The sequence below is a fragment of the Hylobates moloch genome, unplaced genomic scaffold (assembly GCF_009828535.3).
Source record: "Hylobates moloch isolate HMO894 unplaced genomic scaffold, HMol_V3 SCAFFOLD_12, whole genome shotgun sequence".
NCBI classification, from domain to species: Eukaryota; Metazoa; Chordata; class Mammalia; order Primates; family Hylobatidae; genus Hylobates; species Hylobates moloch.
The window spans coordinates 41957325-41976079 of NW_026652287.1; the positions used below are offsets into that span (position 1 = coordinate 41957325).

The 18755-nt window shown below is 45.9% G+C and overlaps 1 protein-coding gene across 1 annotated transcript in view; it reads right to left on the reverse strand.

Moving 5' to 3' along the window:
* MUC16 (mucin 16, cell surface associated) overlaps nucleotides 1-18755 on the reverse strand; it is a 220729-nt gene that overhangs the window by 80025 nt on the left and 121949 nt on the right. The window contains exons 8-14 of the mRNA XM_058425754.1: nucleotides 17890-18003; nucleotides 9614-13960; nucleotides 7471-7506; nucleotides 7170-7235; nucleotides 4216-4343; nucleotides 4055-4122; nucleotides 2251-2423 (exon numbers count right to left, since the gene is read on the reverse strand). Of these exons, the coding sequence (XP_058281737.1) occupies nucleotides 2251-2423; nucleotides 4055-4122; nucleotides 4216-4343; nucleotides 7170-7235; nucleotides 7471-7506; nucleotides 9614-13960; nucleotides 17890-18003 (4932 nt within the window). The remainder of the gene's footprint in view (nucleotides 1-2250; nucleotides 2424-4054; nucleotides 4123-4215; nucleotides 4344-7169; nucleotides 7236-7470; nucleotides 7507-9613; nucleotides 13961-17889; nucleotides 18004-18755) is intronic.

Here is an 18755-nt window from a genome sequence, read left to right on the forward strand (position 1 = left end):
GAAGGAAGGAAGGAAGGAAGGAAGGAAGGAAGGAAGGAAGGAAGGAAGGAAGGAAGGAAGAGAAAGAAAGAAAGGCTTCATATGGTTTGGAATACTGGAGAAAAGTTGGCAAAACGGGTGTGGTGGTAAAAACAAGAGACTTCAGGATGACAGGGGTGGCGTTGCCATTGGAGCAAGAAAGGAATTGGGGAAAACAGAATTTGTCCTGAGTGTTTCTCTAGGTCATGGATTGCATCTCCTTTGAGGCTCTGTGAGAGATACAAGGAAAGACGGAACCCAGGGCAGCCCTGTAATTTATCTGGGTTGTTCCTGAATTATCTCATTTGATTATCAGAACAATCCCACATAGTATTTTTATTCCATTCTACAGAGGGAACACTAAAGTCTAGGGAGGTTACATGGCTTGTCCTGCATCCAACAAAACAGACATCTGTCTGTCATTCAATAGTACCACACTGTTAAGCCATGCCCTAAATTGGTCTTAATCCTATGGACACAGAACAGGATGTGTAGTTGATACTACAATGAAATACTTTGTGTGTATTATCTCCTATGTCAAGGATAGAGGAGTATATATCCTCTATTTCAAGTCAGATATAAAGGAAATCTCCAAGTGGATTTAGAGGGGAAATAACAAATTCAGCATTAGGTTAGATCATTAGCATAGAGGCCATTCATGCCTCATTCCTGTCCTGAGATTGGGGCTTGCTCTATTTGGACGATCCACAGTGATGTCTTGTAGTTAGGAGGCTGGAGTTTTCATGAGTCTCCAATCTTCATTTGGAGTTTTCATACTGTCCTGTGTTATAACTGAGTAATTCTGGGCTAATTACTTCCTCCCTGGATGCATAAAGGCTCTCTGTAGAAATAAGTATAGTGACTCATGGAGGTTCGGGTAATATTAATAGGAGATAATGCATATAAAGTTCTCATCACAATTCCTGGCACAATTCCTCTTTTTTTTTTTGGACAGAGTCTTGCTGTGTCGCCCAGGCTGGAGTGCAGTGGCACAATCTCAACTCACTGCAACCTCTGCCTCCTGGGTTCAAGCAATTCTCCTGCCTGAGCCTCCCAAGTAGCTGGGATTACAGGCACATGCCACCAAGCCTGGCTAATTTTTGTATTTTTAGTAGAGATGGGCTGGTCTCGAACTCCTGACCTCAGGTGATCTGCCTGCCTCAGCCTCCCAAAGTGCTGGGAATATACGTGTGAGCCACTGCACCCAGCCCTACAGTTTCCTTTTGATAAAAATGAGCTGCTGTTGTGGTTGCTATTCTTGGTGGTGGCATTGCTGTTTGGGTCATTGTTGCCATTGGTGTTGTGTAAACAGTTATTATTTGAGTGGTATTTGCTCAGGGTGGGGTTATTTCATGAAGTCAGTGGATTCCACTGGCCCATGGAAACTGAGAATTTGCCTAGAGTTGTCATGATGGAGAAAATGAAAGGCAGGAGGGTGAACTGGGCACCCACTGCCCACTGAGGAGACTCAACCATAGGGCCCTCCCTCACCCATTTCTTTCTCCATCGTCTGCAAACTCCTGCTGGGCTCTTACAGGTTCAAGGTGGAGGAGGAAACATTTCATTCCAGCAGGTGAAAGGGAAGAGGAAATTGGCCTCCTTTGATGTGCTAGGCATTGAAAAATGAGCCCTCAAAGAACTACGAGATTTGTACCAGAATTTGGAATCTGTGTACAGCAGATGCTCAACCTCAGCCCTACTGACATTTTGGTCCGGATAATGGTTTTGGTAGTAGGCTGCTTTGTGCATTGTTGGATGTTTTGCAACATCTCTGGCCTCACTTACTAGATGCCATTAGCAGATGGCCGGGTGCTGTGGCTCATGCCTGTAATCCCAGCACTTTGGGAGGCTGAGGCAGGCGGATCAGCTGAGGTCAGGAGTTCAAGACCAGCCTGGCCAACATGGTGAAACTCCATCTCTACTAAAAATACAAAAATTAGCCAGGCGTGGTGGCGTGCACCTGTAATCTCAGCTACTCGGGAGGCTGAGGCAGGAGAATTGCTTGAACCTGGGAGGCGGAGGTTGCAGTGAGCCTAGATCGCGCCATTGCACTCCAGCCTGGGCAACAAGAGTGAAACTCTGTCTCAAAAAACAAATAAAAAACAAACAAACAAAAAAGTCTCCAGACACTGTCAAATGTGTCCTGGGGTGCAAAATTGCCCCTAGTTAAGAACTACTGGTGCAGAGTGACCTGGGAGTGTAGGAGACCCCAGCTGCAGCATAGACACTCACCGTTAACACAGAGGCTGTTTCTGTCCAGGGTGTAGGGCCCCAGCTGGGTGATGTCGTGGGTCAGCTGGCTCAGTTCCCAGTACAAATGCTCTCTGTCCAGCCCAGGGCTTGTGGGGTCAGGATGGTAGGTACAGACAGCGTCCACTCTGGTGGCTGCCCCGTCCTTCTCAGTCCTGAAGTGATCGGGACATACAAATGGGAACATTCAGAGACGTGGGAGAGTTAAATAGTCTGTTCAACTCTCTTTTCAAAATGGAGCCTCCCACATTCTTGGTCTTAGGACATCTCTATTTACTGGGTGTTGTCTGGTTTCTCAGACACATTTCTTTCTGGGTCTTCTTTATACAGCCCTATCTCCCTTCTGTAAAGAGATTGATCTCCAGGGTCTCATTCTTAACTGACCTCTCTCTCTCTCTCTGGTTTTTTTTTTTTTTTTTTTTGAGACGGAGTCTCACTCTGTTGCCAGGCTGGAGTGCAGTGGCGCGATCTCAGCTCACTGCAACCTCCGCCTCCCAGGTTCAAGCGATTCTCTTGCCTCAGCCTCCCAAGTAGCTGGGATTACAGGCAGGTGCCACCACACCTGGCTAATTTTTGTATTTTTAGTAGAGTCTGGGTTTCACCATGTTGGCCAGGATGGTCTCGATCTCCTGACCTAATGATCTGCCTGCCTTGGCCTCCCAAAGTGCTGGGATTACAGGCGTGAGCCACCGCGCCCCACCCTAGACACTATTAATGCTTAAAATACTACAAAATGTCTCTAGTGTGTTCTCTAACCCCAACTCCACCCTAAACTATCAATGATACCCCCTCATCCCACAATTCATTCACTCCTCATGCAACTATACTCCATGTGCTCATCCATCCACTCAGGCAGTTCCCCCATCAATCAATCTCCTTTCTTCCCTCCTCTTCCTTCTTTTTCCTGTCTCCTCCATTCTTCTCTCCTTCCCTCCTCTTCTTTTTCCCTCCCATCTCTTCTTTTATCTTCCCGTCTCCTCCCTTCTTCTCTCCTTCCCTCCTCTTTTTTCCTCCCATCTCTTCTTTTCTCTTCCCGTCTCCATCTGCCACTCCTCCATCACTCCCTTCCTTCCATTTTTCATTTTCATTCATTCATTCATGCAATTGCTACTTGCCCCACACTCTTGATTTTTACAGAATTTTTTCATGTAGTAGGCTATTTCTTCCATCGATCCCATTCCATAAGATGTGCCGCCCCTTTAAATAATATCTTTGCCAGTGTTTACCTTCTGGCCATTGTTCACTCAACTGTCAAAACTTGGCTCAGGCATCATCTTCTCCAGCTTCTGCCCAACTCTCCCAGGTTGAGCTAAAAGTCCTTTTTCTGGGCTCCTGGGGCCCTGTGTAGAGGTGTATTGTTGTCCTAACTCTGTTTCTCCTAGTGTTTTAAGTCCATGTGGTTGCTGCCTTCTCTACATTGTGAGCTCCTTGAGGGAAAGGCCCATGGTTGACTCTCTCGGTACCCTTAGCCCCTGTCACATGGTGTGACCTGAGGCGCCTCATTCCATGTTCACTTACTGAGTCAATGCTGCCCTTTCTAACAGGTGAGCCTCAGTGCTCCCTGCCTCTGCTTCTCCAAATAATTTAAGGTCCTTCAGAGACAGCTCTTTCAGGAAGCCCTCTGTGATATACTCAGCCAGAGAGGGTGCCTTCTAAGTCTTCATTGCTGGAAGACCCCAGTCATTGATAATCCTTGCTTACTGGGTGTCAGGCTCAGGTCCTCACCTCCAGGTGAGCTTGCCTATGAGTGTGCAGCCCTTCATGATGTGAGGGAAGGAAGTCTCACCTGAGCAAGGTCAGTCTGCAGCTGGAGTAGCCAAAACCAACACTGGTGTTCTTGAACAAGGGCTTGAGCTAGAGAAAGGAAGGGAGATGAGCAGGATAGAATGAGTGGACCAGGTGGGGCAAGGGCAAGGTGGGCCATGGTAGGCACTGTCCAGCTCTTACCAGGTGATTCAAGGTCTTCTCGGTAGAGTTGAAGATCAAGGAGCCTGGGTGCCCCATGTCTGGGGTATAAAGCAGGTTGGTGATGGTGAAATTGAGAGTAAATGGCATCAGCACTGGACTAACAACTGCTGGAGAAAGAAAGGAAAGAGAGACAGAGAGAGAGAGAGAGAGCCCATCTCGATCTCAGTCTTGAGCTACATGTGGCGTAAGGAGCTAATACTGTTTACCTGACCATAGTGTTCAGTAGGTGAAGTTTGAGATAACCCATCTGGGCTATCCCTCAGCCATCCAGAGAAAGGGGAAGGGCTTCCACCTTAGATATGTGACTTCAGCTCAAAAGGGAACTTCAATCTTAGCCCAGAGTGGCCAAAGTTGAACAAGTCATGGACATTTCATTGAGAAGAGGTGGGCAAAGATCTCTTATGCTCAGGTCTTGGGGCACAAATACTTGAGCAGGCAAGAAATCCAAATATAGCTGACCCCCCAGCAACACGAGTTTGAACTGCGTGGGTCCACTTATACGTGGATTTTCTTCCAGCTCTGCCACTCTTGAGATAGCAAGACGCACCCCTCTTCTTCCTCCCCCTCGTCAGCCTGCTCAACGTGAAGAGGATGAGGATGAAGACCTTTACAATGGCCAGGTGCAGTGGCTCATGCCTGTAATCCCAACACTTTGGGAGGCCAAGGTAAGCGAATCACCCGAGGTCAGGAGTTCAAGACCAGCCTGACCAACATGGTGAAACCTCATCTCTACTAAAAATACAAAAATTAGCCAAGCATGGCGGTGCACGCCTGTAATCCCAGCTACTTGGAAGGCTGAGGCATGAGAACCGCTTGAACCTGGGATGCAGAGGTTGCAGTGAGCCGAGACTGCGCCACTGGATTCCAGGCTGAGCAACAAAGCAGGACTCCGTCTCATAAAAAAAAAAAAAAAAGAAAAACTTGATGATCCACTTATGATTTTCTTAATAACATTTTCTTAGCTCTAGCTTCTTAGTTTATTGTAAGAATACAGTATATAATACACATAGCATACAAAATATATGTTCATTGACTATGTTATCAGTAAGGCCTTCTGGTCAATGGTAGGCTATTAGTAGTTAAGTAAGTCAAAAGTTATGGCTGCATGCGGTGAAGTTAAGGAAAATCAAAAGTTATGGCTGGGTGCAGTGGCTCACGCCTTTGGGAGGCCAAGGCGAGCAGATCACCTGAGGTCAGGAGTTCAAGACCAGCCTGACCAACATGGAAAAACCTCATCTCTACTAAAAATACAAAATTAGCTGGGCGTGGTGCCACATGCCTGTAATCCCAGCTACTCAGGAGGCTGAGGCAGGAGAATCACTTGAACCTGGGAGGCAGAGGTTGTGGTGAGCTGAGATGGTGCCACTGCACTCCAGCCTGGGCAACAAGAGCGAAACTCCATCTCAAAAAAAAAAAGTTATCTGTGGATTTTTGAATGCGTAGGGGTCAGCACCCTGAACCCTCATGCTGTTCAAGGGCCCAGCTGTAGTAATAATTGCCAGGAAGGAAGTGAGCATAGAGGTAGAATAGTGATTGGCTGTGTGCAAGATGCGTGTATGGGGGAAATGCTACTTTATAAAGGGTGATCCAAGTTGAGGTTTGAAGGACAAGAACACCAGGTGCAAAGACTCTGAGGATGGAGGGAAGTTTGGATCCTGGAGGAAAAAAAGTGAGGCTGATGTGGCCAGAGATGATTGGACACAGCTCCCTCACTTACTGCATTCTAAAAATGGACACTGAAGCCTGGAGAGTTTACATGGCTCTTCCCGGGCCACATAGTGAGCAAAAGAGAGGACCAGGACTTAAAGCAAGACCCGTAATTTACCAAAACCTACGCCGTTCATTACTGCTTTTAAGTCAGAGTCGGTCTCAATGACTATTTTTTTTTTTTTTTTTTTGGAGACAGAATCGCTCTCTGTTGCCCAGGCTGGAGTGCAGTGGTGCGATCTCCACTCACTGCAAGCTCCGCCTCCAGAGTTCACGCCATTCTCCTGCCTCAGCCTCCTGAGTAGCTGGGACTACAGGCGCCTGCCACCATGCCTGGCTAATTTTTTTTGTATTTTTAGTAGAGACGGGGTTTCACTGTGTTAGCCAGGATGATCTCGATCTCCTGACCTCGTGATCCACCCTCCTTGGCCTCCCAAAGTGCTGGGATTACAGGCATGAGCCACCGCGCCCGGCCTCAATTACTATTGAAATACAATACAAGTTTTTGGCCTGGTGCAGTGGCTCACACTTGCAATCCCAGCATTTTGAGAGGCTGAGGCGGGCGGATCACTTGAGGTCAGGAGTTCGAGACAAGCCTGGCCCACATTGCAAAACCATGTCTCTACTAAAAATATAAAAAATTAGCCGGTGTGATGGTGTGTGCCTGTAGTTCCAGCTACTCAGGAGGCTGAGGCAGGAAAATCGCTTGAACCTGGGAGAAGGAGGTTGCAGTGAACCGAGATCATGCCACTGCACTCCAGCTTGGGTGACAGAGTGAGACTCTGTCTCAAAAAAAATCCCCCCAAAAACATAAAAACAAAAATTAGCCAGGCATGGTGGCACGTGGCATGAGAATCGCTTGAACCCGGGAGGCAGAGGTTGCAGTGAACCGAGATTGCACCATTGCACTCCAGCCTGAGCGACAGAGTGAGACTCTGCCAAAAGAAGGAAGGAAGGAAGGAAGGAAGGAAGGAAGGAAGGAAGGAAGGAAGGAAAGGCAGGCAGGCAGGCAGGCAATGGAAGCTTTAAATCCAGGCAAAAAGAAAGTGTCTAAGGCGGTATAGTGAGGACATCATTAATCAAGCATTAGCTTAAACTGTTGGATGAGATTGGACAGAGCGGGATACGCTGAGGCTTGGTGGGCATCAGGACTCAGACCACATAGCAATTTATCAGCCACTGAATGGCAGCTGACGTTTCATGGGAGCTGGAAGCCAGATTCCTACCTATAGAGCTGGGGGTGGGGGTCACAGATATGAAAGGTCTTGGAGAGAACATGGAGGTCACCGGAGCTGAAAGAAAATGCAACGTGAATCGGGATTGTTGGGTCCTATCATTTAGCGAGGGGAGAGCAGGACACTTGGTGGGCACTGGCATCTGTGCCTTGGCTCAGCTTGAGACTTTTGCTATCCTGGAGTTTCTATGGGGATGAGAACCTAGGGAATGGGGGATACTTTCCTCCTGGAAAGCAGGCTTAGGGAGGAAGAATTCCCAGGGCATAGGGACTTCAGGGCCATGATTACTCACTGCTGGTGGTGGAGATCCAGGACCGATGGTTATAACCGGCAGAGAGAGAGAGAGGGAGAGGAAGGAAGAAAGAATAGGAGTGAGAAGACAGGAGGAGGTTAAGAGAGGGAGGGGGGGGTAGAACTCAAAACACAGGTGCATCAACCCTCCTGTGTGCTTTCTCTGAGGTTCATTCATGAATAACAACAGCTGGGGAGGCTGAGGTGGGAGAATCACGTGAACCTGGGAGGTGGAGGTTGCAGTGAGCCAAGATTGTGCCACTGCACTCCAGCCTGGGTGACAGAGCGAGACTCCGTCTCAGAATAAATAAATAAATAAATAATAGCTAGTCTTTTTTTGTTTGGTTTAGTTTTTGTTTGTTTTGTTTTTTGAGACAAGAGTCTCCCTCTGTTGCCCGGGCTGGAGTGCAGTGGTACAAGCTCAGCTCACTGCAGCCTCCACCTCCCAGGTTCAAGCGATTCTCCTGCCTCAGCCTCCCAAGTAGTTGTCATTACAGGCACACGCCACCACACCTGACTAATTTTTGTATTTTTGGTAGAGACCGGGTTTCACCATGTTGGCCAGGCTGATCTTGAACTCCTGACCTCAAGTGATCCGCCCACTTTGGCCTCCCAAAGTGCTGGGACTGCAGGTGTGAGCCAGCACGCCCGGCCGACAGCTTGGTCTTATTAGTTAACCGCCTCCTACACTGATGCTCATGATATCCTCACCCTCATTATCATTAACAACAATGACAATAATCAATCGCCAGAGGCCCCTCCTTATTGTGGGGGTTCACTATGTGGCTGGAATACTGCCACCTTCATTAAATAAATGATGGGGACAAAATTTTCTGTTTCCAGGCTTATTTGTGTTTCCTTTATCCATTACGTATAATTTTGTCGTTGCTGTCTGAGTTTCTCCTCTTTCCCGACTTTTCAAAGACAGGAAAGACTTTTGGCAGTATAGTTTCTGGAATTCTTTCATGTGAAATTGAGATAATAAGAGGGGAGGGAAAGAGAGAGAGAGAGAGACTGACTATCAGGAGGGGAGAGGCTGGGGGGTCAGCAGGAGACGATAAAGTTGCAGAATGAGAAGAAATGAGGAAAAGGGGATTTTAGTAAGTATGGTATGTTCTGAAACATGAATTAGATCCTCTTTGGCGCTCTGTGAATAGTGCAAAGAAAATTTAGACTTGTTTTACATTTGATGGTCTGACTGGTTTTCTTGAAACTTCTGAGACTGGTCCAAGTGGAACCTTGTGGTTTACTTGGGTTATTAGGATTTTATCTTATTTGATCTTCACAATAATATTAGGTGACATTTTAAAAATTAAAAAAAATCCATTCTGAAAATAGGGCCAGGTGAGGTGGCTCCCACCCATAATCCCAGCACTTTGGGAGGCCCTTGGGTGGATCACTTGAGATCAGGAGTTTGAGACCAGCCTGGCCAACATGGTGAAACCCCATCTCTACTAAAACTACAAAAATTAGTCGGGTGTGGTGGCACGTGCCTGCAGTCCCAGCTATTCAGGAGGCTGAGGCAGGAGAATCGCTTCAACCTGGGAGGTGGAGGCTGCAGTGAGCCAAGACCATACCACTGCACTCCAGCCTGGGTGCCAGAGGGAGACTCTATTAAAAAAAAAAAAAAAAAGAAAGAAAGAAAGAAAGAAAAAAAAAAAGGACACTGAATCCTCTTGACAGGATTAGTAAGATCTAACACATATGGCCGGGCACGGTGTCTCACACTTGTAATCCCAGCACTTTGGGAGGCCAAGGCGGGTGGATCACCTGAGGTCAGGAGTTCGAGACCAGCCTGACCAAGATGGTGAAACAAAAATACAAAAATTAGCCAGGCACAATGAGGTGCACCTGTAGTCCCAACTACTCAGGAGGCTGATGCAGGAGAATTGCTTGAACCCAGGAGACAGAGGTTCAGAAGTTGTGGTGAGCCAAGATTGCACCACTGAACTAGGGAGAACGGGGAATGGGAAATTATTCCTTCAGTCCTGTTTGGGGTGATAAAAAAAGTTTTGAAAACAGATAGTGGTGAGGGTTGCACAACAAGGTGAATGTATTAGCACTGCTGAATTGTACACTTAAAATGTTTAGAATGGCAAATTTTATATTATTTATATTTTACCACAATAAAAAGTTAGTCTTACTTGTTCTTGAGGTCACACTCTCAGAGGCCAAGGTGGACATCCCAGGTGTGGTCAGAGGAGCAAAGAGGCTTCCAGCCAGTGTATTGAAGGTGGTGGTTTTCTTGGCCACAGTGGGACTGGAACCTGTGGTAGCTAAATTAGTGGCTTCAACCATTGTAGTTCTCAAGACAGTGGTTGGACTCACTCCTTCTCCATGACTGGTTTTAGGTGGTGTTGGCATCTCTGATGGTATCAAGGTCATGGTGGTGCCTGTGACAGTCCTGGAAAATTCTGGGGGTCCAACTGAAGTTACAGATGGTGAGGTTTCTGTGTTCCAGGAGGTCACAGTTTGGGGCTTATCAGTTGTTACAGAGGCACTGGGAAGCCCAGAGACAGCAGGGGAAACAGTCAGAGTTAGAGTACCCGTGCTGGTCTCTGCTGAAGAGCTGGTGGCCAGTAAGCCTGTAGTCTCTAATAAACCAAGGGAAAGAGTTGAAGTTGGAATCATTGTGCTGGTTTCTGTCCCTGGATGGGTGGAAAGTGAGGCTGTTTTTGCGGAAACACCAGGTGAAGCAGTTGGATTTAGATCAACTCTGATGGTTCCAGTTACAAGTAGGGTGAAGAGAGAGGATGTTGTCTGAGTTGGGAGAGCTGTGCTAGTCTCGGCACCAGGTCTAACGGAGAGTGAGGCTGTGGTCTCTGATACTTGAGGAAACACAGTTGAAGCAGGAAATGTTTTACTTGTCTCTGTGCTGGGATGGGTGCTCAATAAGGCTGTGGTCTCTGGCATACCAGGAGAATGAGTCAAAGTTGGAATAGTTGTCCTGGTTGCTGCCCCAGAACTAGTGATCTGTGAAGTCACCATCTCTGGTGCACCAAGTGAGATTGTTGTCAGTACAGCTGAACTGGCTTCTGTCCTAGGACTGGTGGCCATTACAGGTGTGGCATCTGGACTACTGTGGGAAAAACTGGGGGTTGTTCTGGAAGCAGGTGTGCTGGTCTGTGGAGGATGAGTAACCCAGGAAGCCGTTGTATCTGGCTCACTAGAGGGAACAGTCGGAATTGGAACACTGAAGCCAGTCTTTGTCCCAGGATGGGTAGCCGATGAGACTGTGGTCTCTGGTTCACCAAGAGAAGGAGTCAAAGTTGGAATAGCTGTACTAGTGTCTGTTGCAGAACTAGTGACCTGTGAGGTCACTACCCCTGGTATACTGGGTGGGATGGTTGTAGTTGGAACAGCTGACCTGGCGTCTACTCCAGGACTGGTGACCATTAAGGGTGTAGTGTCTGATCCCCTGTGGGAAAAGTTGGGAATTGTCCTAGAAACCATTGTGCTGGTCTCTGCAGGATGAATGAGCCATGTGGCTGTAGTCTCTGGTTCATATGGGGTCTCACTCAATGTTGGGAAGGTTGTACTGGTGTTTGTCCCAGAACTAGGGACCAGTGAGGTCACCAGATCTGACATATCAGGTGAGACAGTTGTCGCTGAAACAACTGAACTGGCTTCTGGCCCAGGACTGGTGATGGCTACTGGGAGTGTGGTGTCTGACTTACTATGGGAAAACTTGGGGGTTGTCCTGGGAACCATTGTGTTGGTCTCTGCAGGATGAATGAGATGCGTGGCTGTTGTCTCTGGTTCATATGTGGTCTCCGTCAGTGTTGGGAAAGTTGTAGTGCTGTCTGTCCCAGAACTGGTGACCAGTGAGGTCAGCATCTTTGATGCACCAGGGGAGACAGGGAGAGTTGGAATGGCTGAACTTGTGTGTGTCTCAGAATAGGTGATAAATGAGGTGGTCTCTGGCTCACCAGAAGAAAGAGTCAGAGTTGGAATAGTTATACTGGTGTCTGTCCCAGAACTAGTGACCTGTGAGGTCACCATATCTGGTACTTCAGGTGAGACAGTTATTGTTGGTAAAGCTGAAATGGCTTCTGCCCCAGGACTGGTGGCTATTGAGGGTGTGGTGTCTGGTTCACTATGGGAAAAATTAGGGGTTTTCCTGGGAACTGTTGTGCTGGTGACTGCAGGATGAATAACCCATGAGGCTGTTGCCTCTGATTCATGTGGGGACTCAGGCACTGTTGGAAAAGTTGCACTGATGTCTGTCCCAGAGCTAGTGACCAGGGATGTCAGCACACCTGGTATACCAGGTGAAATAGTTGTTGAAATGGCTGAGCTGGATTCTGCCTCAGGACTGGTGACTGTGGAAAGCATAGTGTCTGATTCACTGTGGGAAAACCTTGAGGTTGTCCTGGGAAGAGTTGAGCTACTCTCTGCAGGATGGGTGACCATTGAGATATTTGTAAATGGCTCACCAGTGGAGACAGTCAAAGTTGGAACAACAGAGCTTGCTTCTGTCCCACGATGAGTGACCCATGAGGCTGTGGTCTCTGGTTGACTTGAGGCAACAGTTAGATTTGAAAACGCACTGGTCTCTGACCCAGAACTAGTGACCAGTGAAGTCACCAGCCCTTGTACAGTAGGGGAGACAGCTAAAGTTGGAATGGCTGAAATTGTCTTTGCCTCAGAATGGGTGACCAATGAAGTTGTGGTCTCTGGTTCATCAGAAGAAATAGTCAGAGTTGGAATAGGTGTACTGGTTACTGCACTAGAACTAGTGACCAGAGAGGTCACCACTCCTGGTACCTCAGGTGAAACAGTTGGAACAGTTGAGCTAGCTTCTGCCCCATGACTGGTGGCCATTGAAGGTGTGGTCTCTGGTTCACCAGGAGAAAGAGTCGGAGTTGGAAGAGTTGTACTGGTTACTGCCCTAGAACTAGCAACCAGAGAGGTCACCATTCCTGGTACCTCAGGTAAAACAGTTGGAACAGCTGAGCTGGCTTCTGCCCCATGACTGGTGGCCATTGAAGGTGTGATCTCTGGTTCAACAAGAGAAAGAGTCAGAATTGGAATAGTTGTACTAGTCACTGCCCTAGAACTAGTGACCAGAGAGGTCACCACTCCTGGTATCCCAGGTGAAACAGTTGGAGTTGGAATAGCAGAGCTGGCTTCTGCCCCATGACTGGTGGCCATTGAAGGTGTAGTCTCCTGTTCACCAGGAGAAAGAGTCAGAATTGGAATAGTTGTACTGATCACTGCCCTAGAACTAGTGACCAAAGGGGTCACCACTCCTGGTACCCCAGTTGAAACAGTTGGAGTTGGAACAGCTGAACTGGATTCTGCCCCAGGACTGGTGGCCATTGAAGGTGTGGTGTCTGATTTACTATGGAAAAAAATGGAAGTTGTCCAGGGAACTGTTGGGCTGGTCTGCGCAGGATGCGTGACCAATGAAACTGTTGTGGCTGATTCACCACGGGAGTTTGTCAGCGCTGGATTAGTTGTACTTGTCTCTGCCACCAAACTGGTGACCATTGAGGTCGCCATCCGTGATACACCAGGCGAGATAGTTGAAGTTGGAATGGCCGAACTTGTCTGTGCTTCAGGATAGGTGACTAATGAGGCTGTGGTCTTTGGTTCACCAGGAGAAATAGTCAAAGTTGGAATAGTCATATTTCTGCCTGTCCCAGAACTAGTAACCTGTGAGGTCACCAGATCTGCTGCACCAGGTGAGACAGTCATAATTGGAATAGCTGAACTGGTTTCTGCCCCAGGACTGGTGGCTATTGAAGGTGTGGCATCTGATTCACGATGAGAAAAATTGGGGATTGTTCTGGGAACAGCTGAGCTGGTCTCTGCAGGATGAGTGAGCCATGTGGTTCTTGTCTCTGTTTCATGTGGGGACTTAGTCAGTGTTGGGAACGTTGTAGTAGTATCTGTCCCAGAAATAGTGACCAGTGGGGTCAGTGCATCTAGTTCACTAGATGAGATATTTGTTGGAATGGCTGAGCTGACATCTGCCCCATGACTGGTGGCTGTGGAAGATGCAGTGTCTGATTCACTGTGGAAAAAATTGGGGGTTGTCTTGGAAACAGTTGGGATGGTCTCTGCAGGATGGATAACCCATGAAGCTGTTGTATCTGGCTCACTAGAAGAAACATCTAGAGTTTGAATAGCTGGACTTCTCTCTGCCCCAGAACTAGAGACCAGTGAGGTTGTGGTCTCTGATTCTCTATTGAAAACAGATGGGGTTGTCCTGGGAACAGCTGTGCTGGTTTCTGCTCCCAGGCTGTTAGCCAATGAGGATGTCTTTTCTGGAACATCAGGGAAAACATATGGGGTTGTGATCATCATTTCTGTGGGGCTTGTGCTGGTCATTTGCATTGATGCATTGAGGGGAGTCAGTGTTCCCAAAGTGGGAGTATAGACACTGGTCGTCAAGGTGGCTCTGGAAGTGGTCTTCAGAGCTGTGGTGGTGGTCTTCAGAGCTGTGGTGGTGGTCTCTGTTCTTTTTGTCCCTCCTGTGTGTAGTCCTGTGAATTGGGGAATGGGCACACAATTTGAACAAAATAATTACATGTACTGGACTAGCAATAGCTTATTTATTCTCCATAGGAGGAAAGGGAGAGAAATGTCTCTCAGTTACTAGGATGTGCCTGGGATGCTTCTGGAATGGGAAACGAGATTGTGATTGGTATTCCCCTATCTTACCTTGGTCTGTAACTTGGTTGCATCTTCACCTGTAACTCCTCTGTGAATTCTTGACTGCTACTCTATTCCCTCTTCCCATGTGTTTCCTGCACTGTCAGCCTCTGAGCCTTGTTCAAGCTCTTCCCTCTGCCTGAAGTGCCCACTTCTCATCAGATTCCTTAACTTCTGCCATTATTGAAATCCAAGCCCACATCCATCCTTACAAATTCACGCCAGAACTCATCTTTGCTTCTCAATATTTCCTTATCACACTGTCTGAATCTGCATTGTACCATCCTTCACAGTCTCATTTGTAACAGCTATTCGCGTCTGACTGTTTGGCATATGGTAAGTGCTCAAATAATATTTGTTGAATGATTGAATGAATGAATATGTGGATGGATGTATACTTAAGTGGATCTTCTCCGACTTGAGAGAGATTAAGTATTGTGCATCATGTGTTTGAGAGCTTGGGCTCTGGAATAAGGTAGCCCTGCCTGGGATTCTGGCTCTTTCTCTAAAGAGATGGGTAGCTCTTTAAGTTAAAAAATATTGCTGGACCTCCATTTTCCCATCTATAAAGTGGCGATAAGTACAATGGCCATCTCAAAGTGTTGGTAAAAAGGCACCAAGCACAGTGCCTCCTGGGTCACAATAAGACATTACTACTATTACCACGACTATGACCTGCTGTTGCTACTGTTATTACTATCACTTCTCCACCTACCATTACTGCTGTTATTGCTACTGTTACTACTACCTATTGCTATGGTTATTACTATGATTACTACTACTACTACTATTGTTACTACCACTATTACTATTGCTACTGTTACTACTACCACTGCTACTACTGTTACTACTACCACCACTCTACCTACCATTACTGCAGTTATTACTACTGTTACCACAACTATTACTACCTATCACTACGGTTATTACTATGGTTACTGCTACTTACTATTACTACTGCTGCTGCTATTACTATTGTTACTACCACTACCACTTAATATTACTACTCTACCTACAGTAGAGTAACAGCAGTAATGGTAGTGCTCTACCTGCCATGACTGCTGTTATTACTACTGTTGCTACTAGTATTACTACCTATTGCTATGGTTATTACTATGGTTACTACTATTACTACTATTGCTGCTACCACTATTACTTATGATTTCTACTGTCACTACTACCACTGCTATCACCTACTACTACTACTGTTACTACCAACACAACTCTGCATACCATTACTGCCACTATGACTACTATTACTACTAGTATTACTGCTTATTGCTATGGTTATTGCTACAGTTACTACTACTTACTAGTGCTATTGCTGCTATTGTTACTACCACTACTACTTACCATTACAATTGTCACTACTAATAATTCTACTACAAAATAAACATTTGCTAAATAGAATTCTCCACCAACCACACTAGACACTACCAGAGCTGACCAAGGTGACTGGAATGCCTCTGAACAAGATTCCAGCAGCATTGATGAGACAGCAGCTGCTGACCAGGCTTTAGAAAATGATTCCTAGGGAAGAGGAAGAACTAGCTGGAGGCTTCTCTATAAAGCCCACAAAGCCTACTGGAGCTTGGTAGAGAAAGGGGGTAAAATGAAGGGGATTTTGACTCTGGTTATGGAGCAATGTCCCTGTGTTGCTGGATATACTCTAAAAACAATATGTCTGAGAATGCACACTCTAAAGTGCTTCATGTGTATCTAACAATGATGGTGATGATGATGGTGATTATGTTGATGGGGAGGAGGAGGAGGAGGAGGAGGAGCAATTGCAAAGCACTTGACATGCACTGTCTTTTTGATCCTCACAAGAACATTAAATGGCACATTCTGGCCAGGCACGGTGGCTCATGCCTGTAATCCCAGCACTTTGGGAGGATGAGATGGGCAGATCACCTGAGGCCAGGAGTTCTAGGCCAGCCTGGTCAACATGGTCAAACCCCGTCTCTATTAAAAATACAAAAATTAGCCAGGCACAGTGGCGTGCATCTGTAATCCCAGCTACTTGGGAGGCTGAGGCAGGAGAATGACTCGAACTCAGGAGATGGAGGTTGCAGGGAGCCGAGATTGCACCTCTGCACTCCAGCTTGGGTGACAGAGCAAGACTCTGCCTCAAATAAATAAATAAATAAATAAATAAATAAATAAACAAATAAATAAATAAAATAAAATGCACATTCTATAATTCTTGTCATTTTACAGGAGAGAAAGAGAAATCCAGAGACCACAATTTACCAAGGTCACACACAGCTATTGACAGGGCAAAAACTTGAACATCATCGTATCTAAATTCTAAACCCATATTATTAACCATTGCGTTATATTAATTCCCTAAAGGAACTTCTGGATCTTCCAGAATGGAAAGAGAATGAAGTGAGGTGAAAATGCCCATCTAGTAAGATGGATCTTAGGATACATTCTCCAGTTCAGTGGTTCTCAACCAGGGGCAGTTTTGCTTCCAGGGGACACTTAACAATGTCTGGAGATATTTTTGGTTGCCACAACTGTGTGTGGGCAGAAGGTATGGCATCTAGAACAGAGGCCAGAGAGGCTGGTACATCCTACAGTGCACAGCACAGCCCCCATCGCAAAGAAGCATCTGCCCCAAATGGCAATAGAGTCAAGGTTGAGAAACCCAGATTTTTATTTATTTATGTATTTCATATTACTGCCTTTTAAAGTGAAAATTTTGTTTCAGACTCTATTCAAAACAGAAGGAGGAATTACTAAATATTGTGACAAAGAAAACATGTAACAGTGATGTCATAAACCATCTTACATTTATATCGTGTTTTTATTCCCCCCATTATACTTACATATTGTAATTTAGCTCTCCAGTGATGACAAACATAAATAACCCAGGAGCTCACCCATCTTCTTTATTTGAGTGAAAGTTTTAAAAAAGTACAGTTCCAAAGTTTTCATCATGGGAGATATAATCCTAGGTATTTTTTTTTTGAAGTTTCTCTTACAAGAGAGTTGTGCCTGTTTTTCAACCAGGGCATACATAAAGGCTGTTAATTCATACTTATTTTTCCTACATTTGCTAGAACTATTCGGATGTATTTTCAGACATACTATCTCTCTCTCTCTCTCTCATATATATATATACACACACACACATATATATAGTATATTTTATTTAAATAAAAAATATATATTATTTATTTATTTATTTATTTTTGAGCTGGAGTCTTGCTCTGTCACCCAGGCTGGAGTGCATTGGCACAATCTCAGCTCACTGCAGCCTCTACCTCCTGGGTTCAAGCGACTCTCTTGCCTCAGCCTCCCGAGTAGCTATGATTACAGATGCGTGCCACCGTGCCCGGCTAATTTTTATATTTTGAGTAGAGACGGAGTTTCACCATTTTGGTCAGATTGGTCTCGAATTTTTGACCTCAGGTGATCCACCCGCCTCGGCCTCCCAAAGTGTTGGGATTACAGGCATGAGCCGCTGCGCCCAGTTCATAGTAAGTTTTTAATGAGCATTTTTAAAATTTAGTTAATATGGACAAATTTGTGAATATTCGATGTTGGAAAAAACTCACTCAGCATGCCATAAGGAGAAAGAGAAGTGGTAACATCTGCCTGGTAACCATTAGACAAAGACTCAGTTCAGACAGGGAAACCTATGACAACCACACACAATTCTCTCTCTAAAGAATACAAACATTTTGTCTCTCTGGAGGAGGAAATATGGGCAAGAGTGGCATTACTGGGAGGTAAGCAAAGTTAAACCTACCTTTAGGACTGGCAGGCGAAGTGGATGTCTGAGGGCCTTTGACTGGTCTTATGGTACCTCTGTGTGCTGCTTCACTGGGTATTTTTGTGATGTGCTCCACAATGCCATCAGTTCCTGAAGATGAAGGTGGGGAGGAAAACTGGGGTAACTCATCTCATTCAGAAGAAGAGTACTGTCTAAATGGATCCACTTCATTGGCCACAAACACTCCTCAAGTCCATCAGTATGAACTGGAGCTGGGACTATGTGCCATAAGTGGCCACATCTGTCCATAGATCCATCCACCTACCTATAGATTTGTCCATCCTTCCTTTCATTCATCCCTAGATCCGATTATCTATTCTTCCATTTTTTCTTCCTTTTATTCTTTCCTCCTATCACCCATTCTTCCTTTTGTCTTTCCTCCCTTCTTTCCTTTCTCTTGCTTTTCAAAATTTTAATTTAAAAGTTTGTATTTCAATAGCTTTGAGGGTACAAGTGGTTTTTGCTTATATGGATGAATCATATGTGGTGAAGTGTGAGACTTTTTGTGCACCCTCTTTTCTTCTTTCCATCCATCTTTTCTTCAATCTTTACTTCATTTCATCCTTCTACCCTTCTTTCCTTCAATCTATATCCCCTTCAATCCTGTCTTCCATCATCTTTCTTTTCATCCTTCCTTCTGTGCATCTATCCTTCCTCTGCTTCATCTTTGCTTCCTTCCATTCACTCATCTCTCCATTCTTCCTTTTATCCATCCAACTACACTTCTTCCTTCTCACCATGCCATTCATCACTTGCTCACTGAACACCCGTGACTCAACTACTGAGTCACATTGTAACACATTGGTCAATAGCCACCAATGTGTCTAAATTTAGTGCGAATT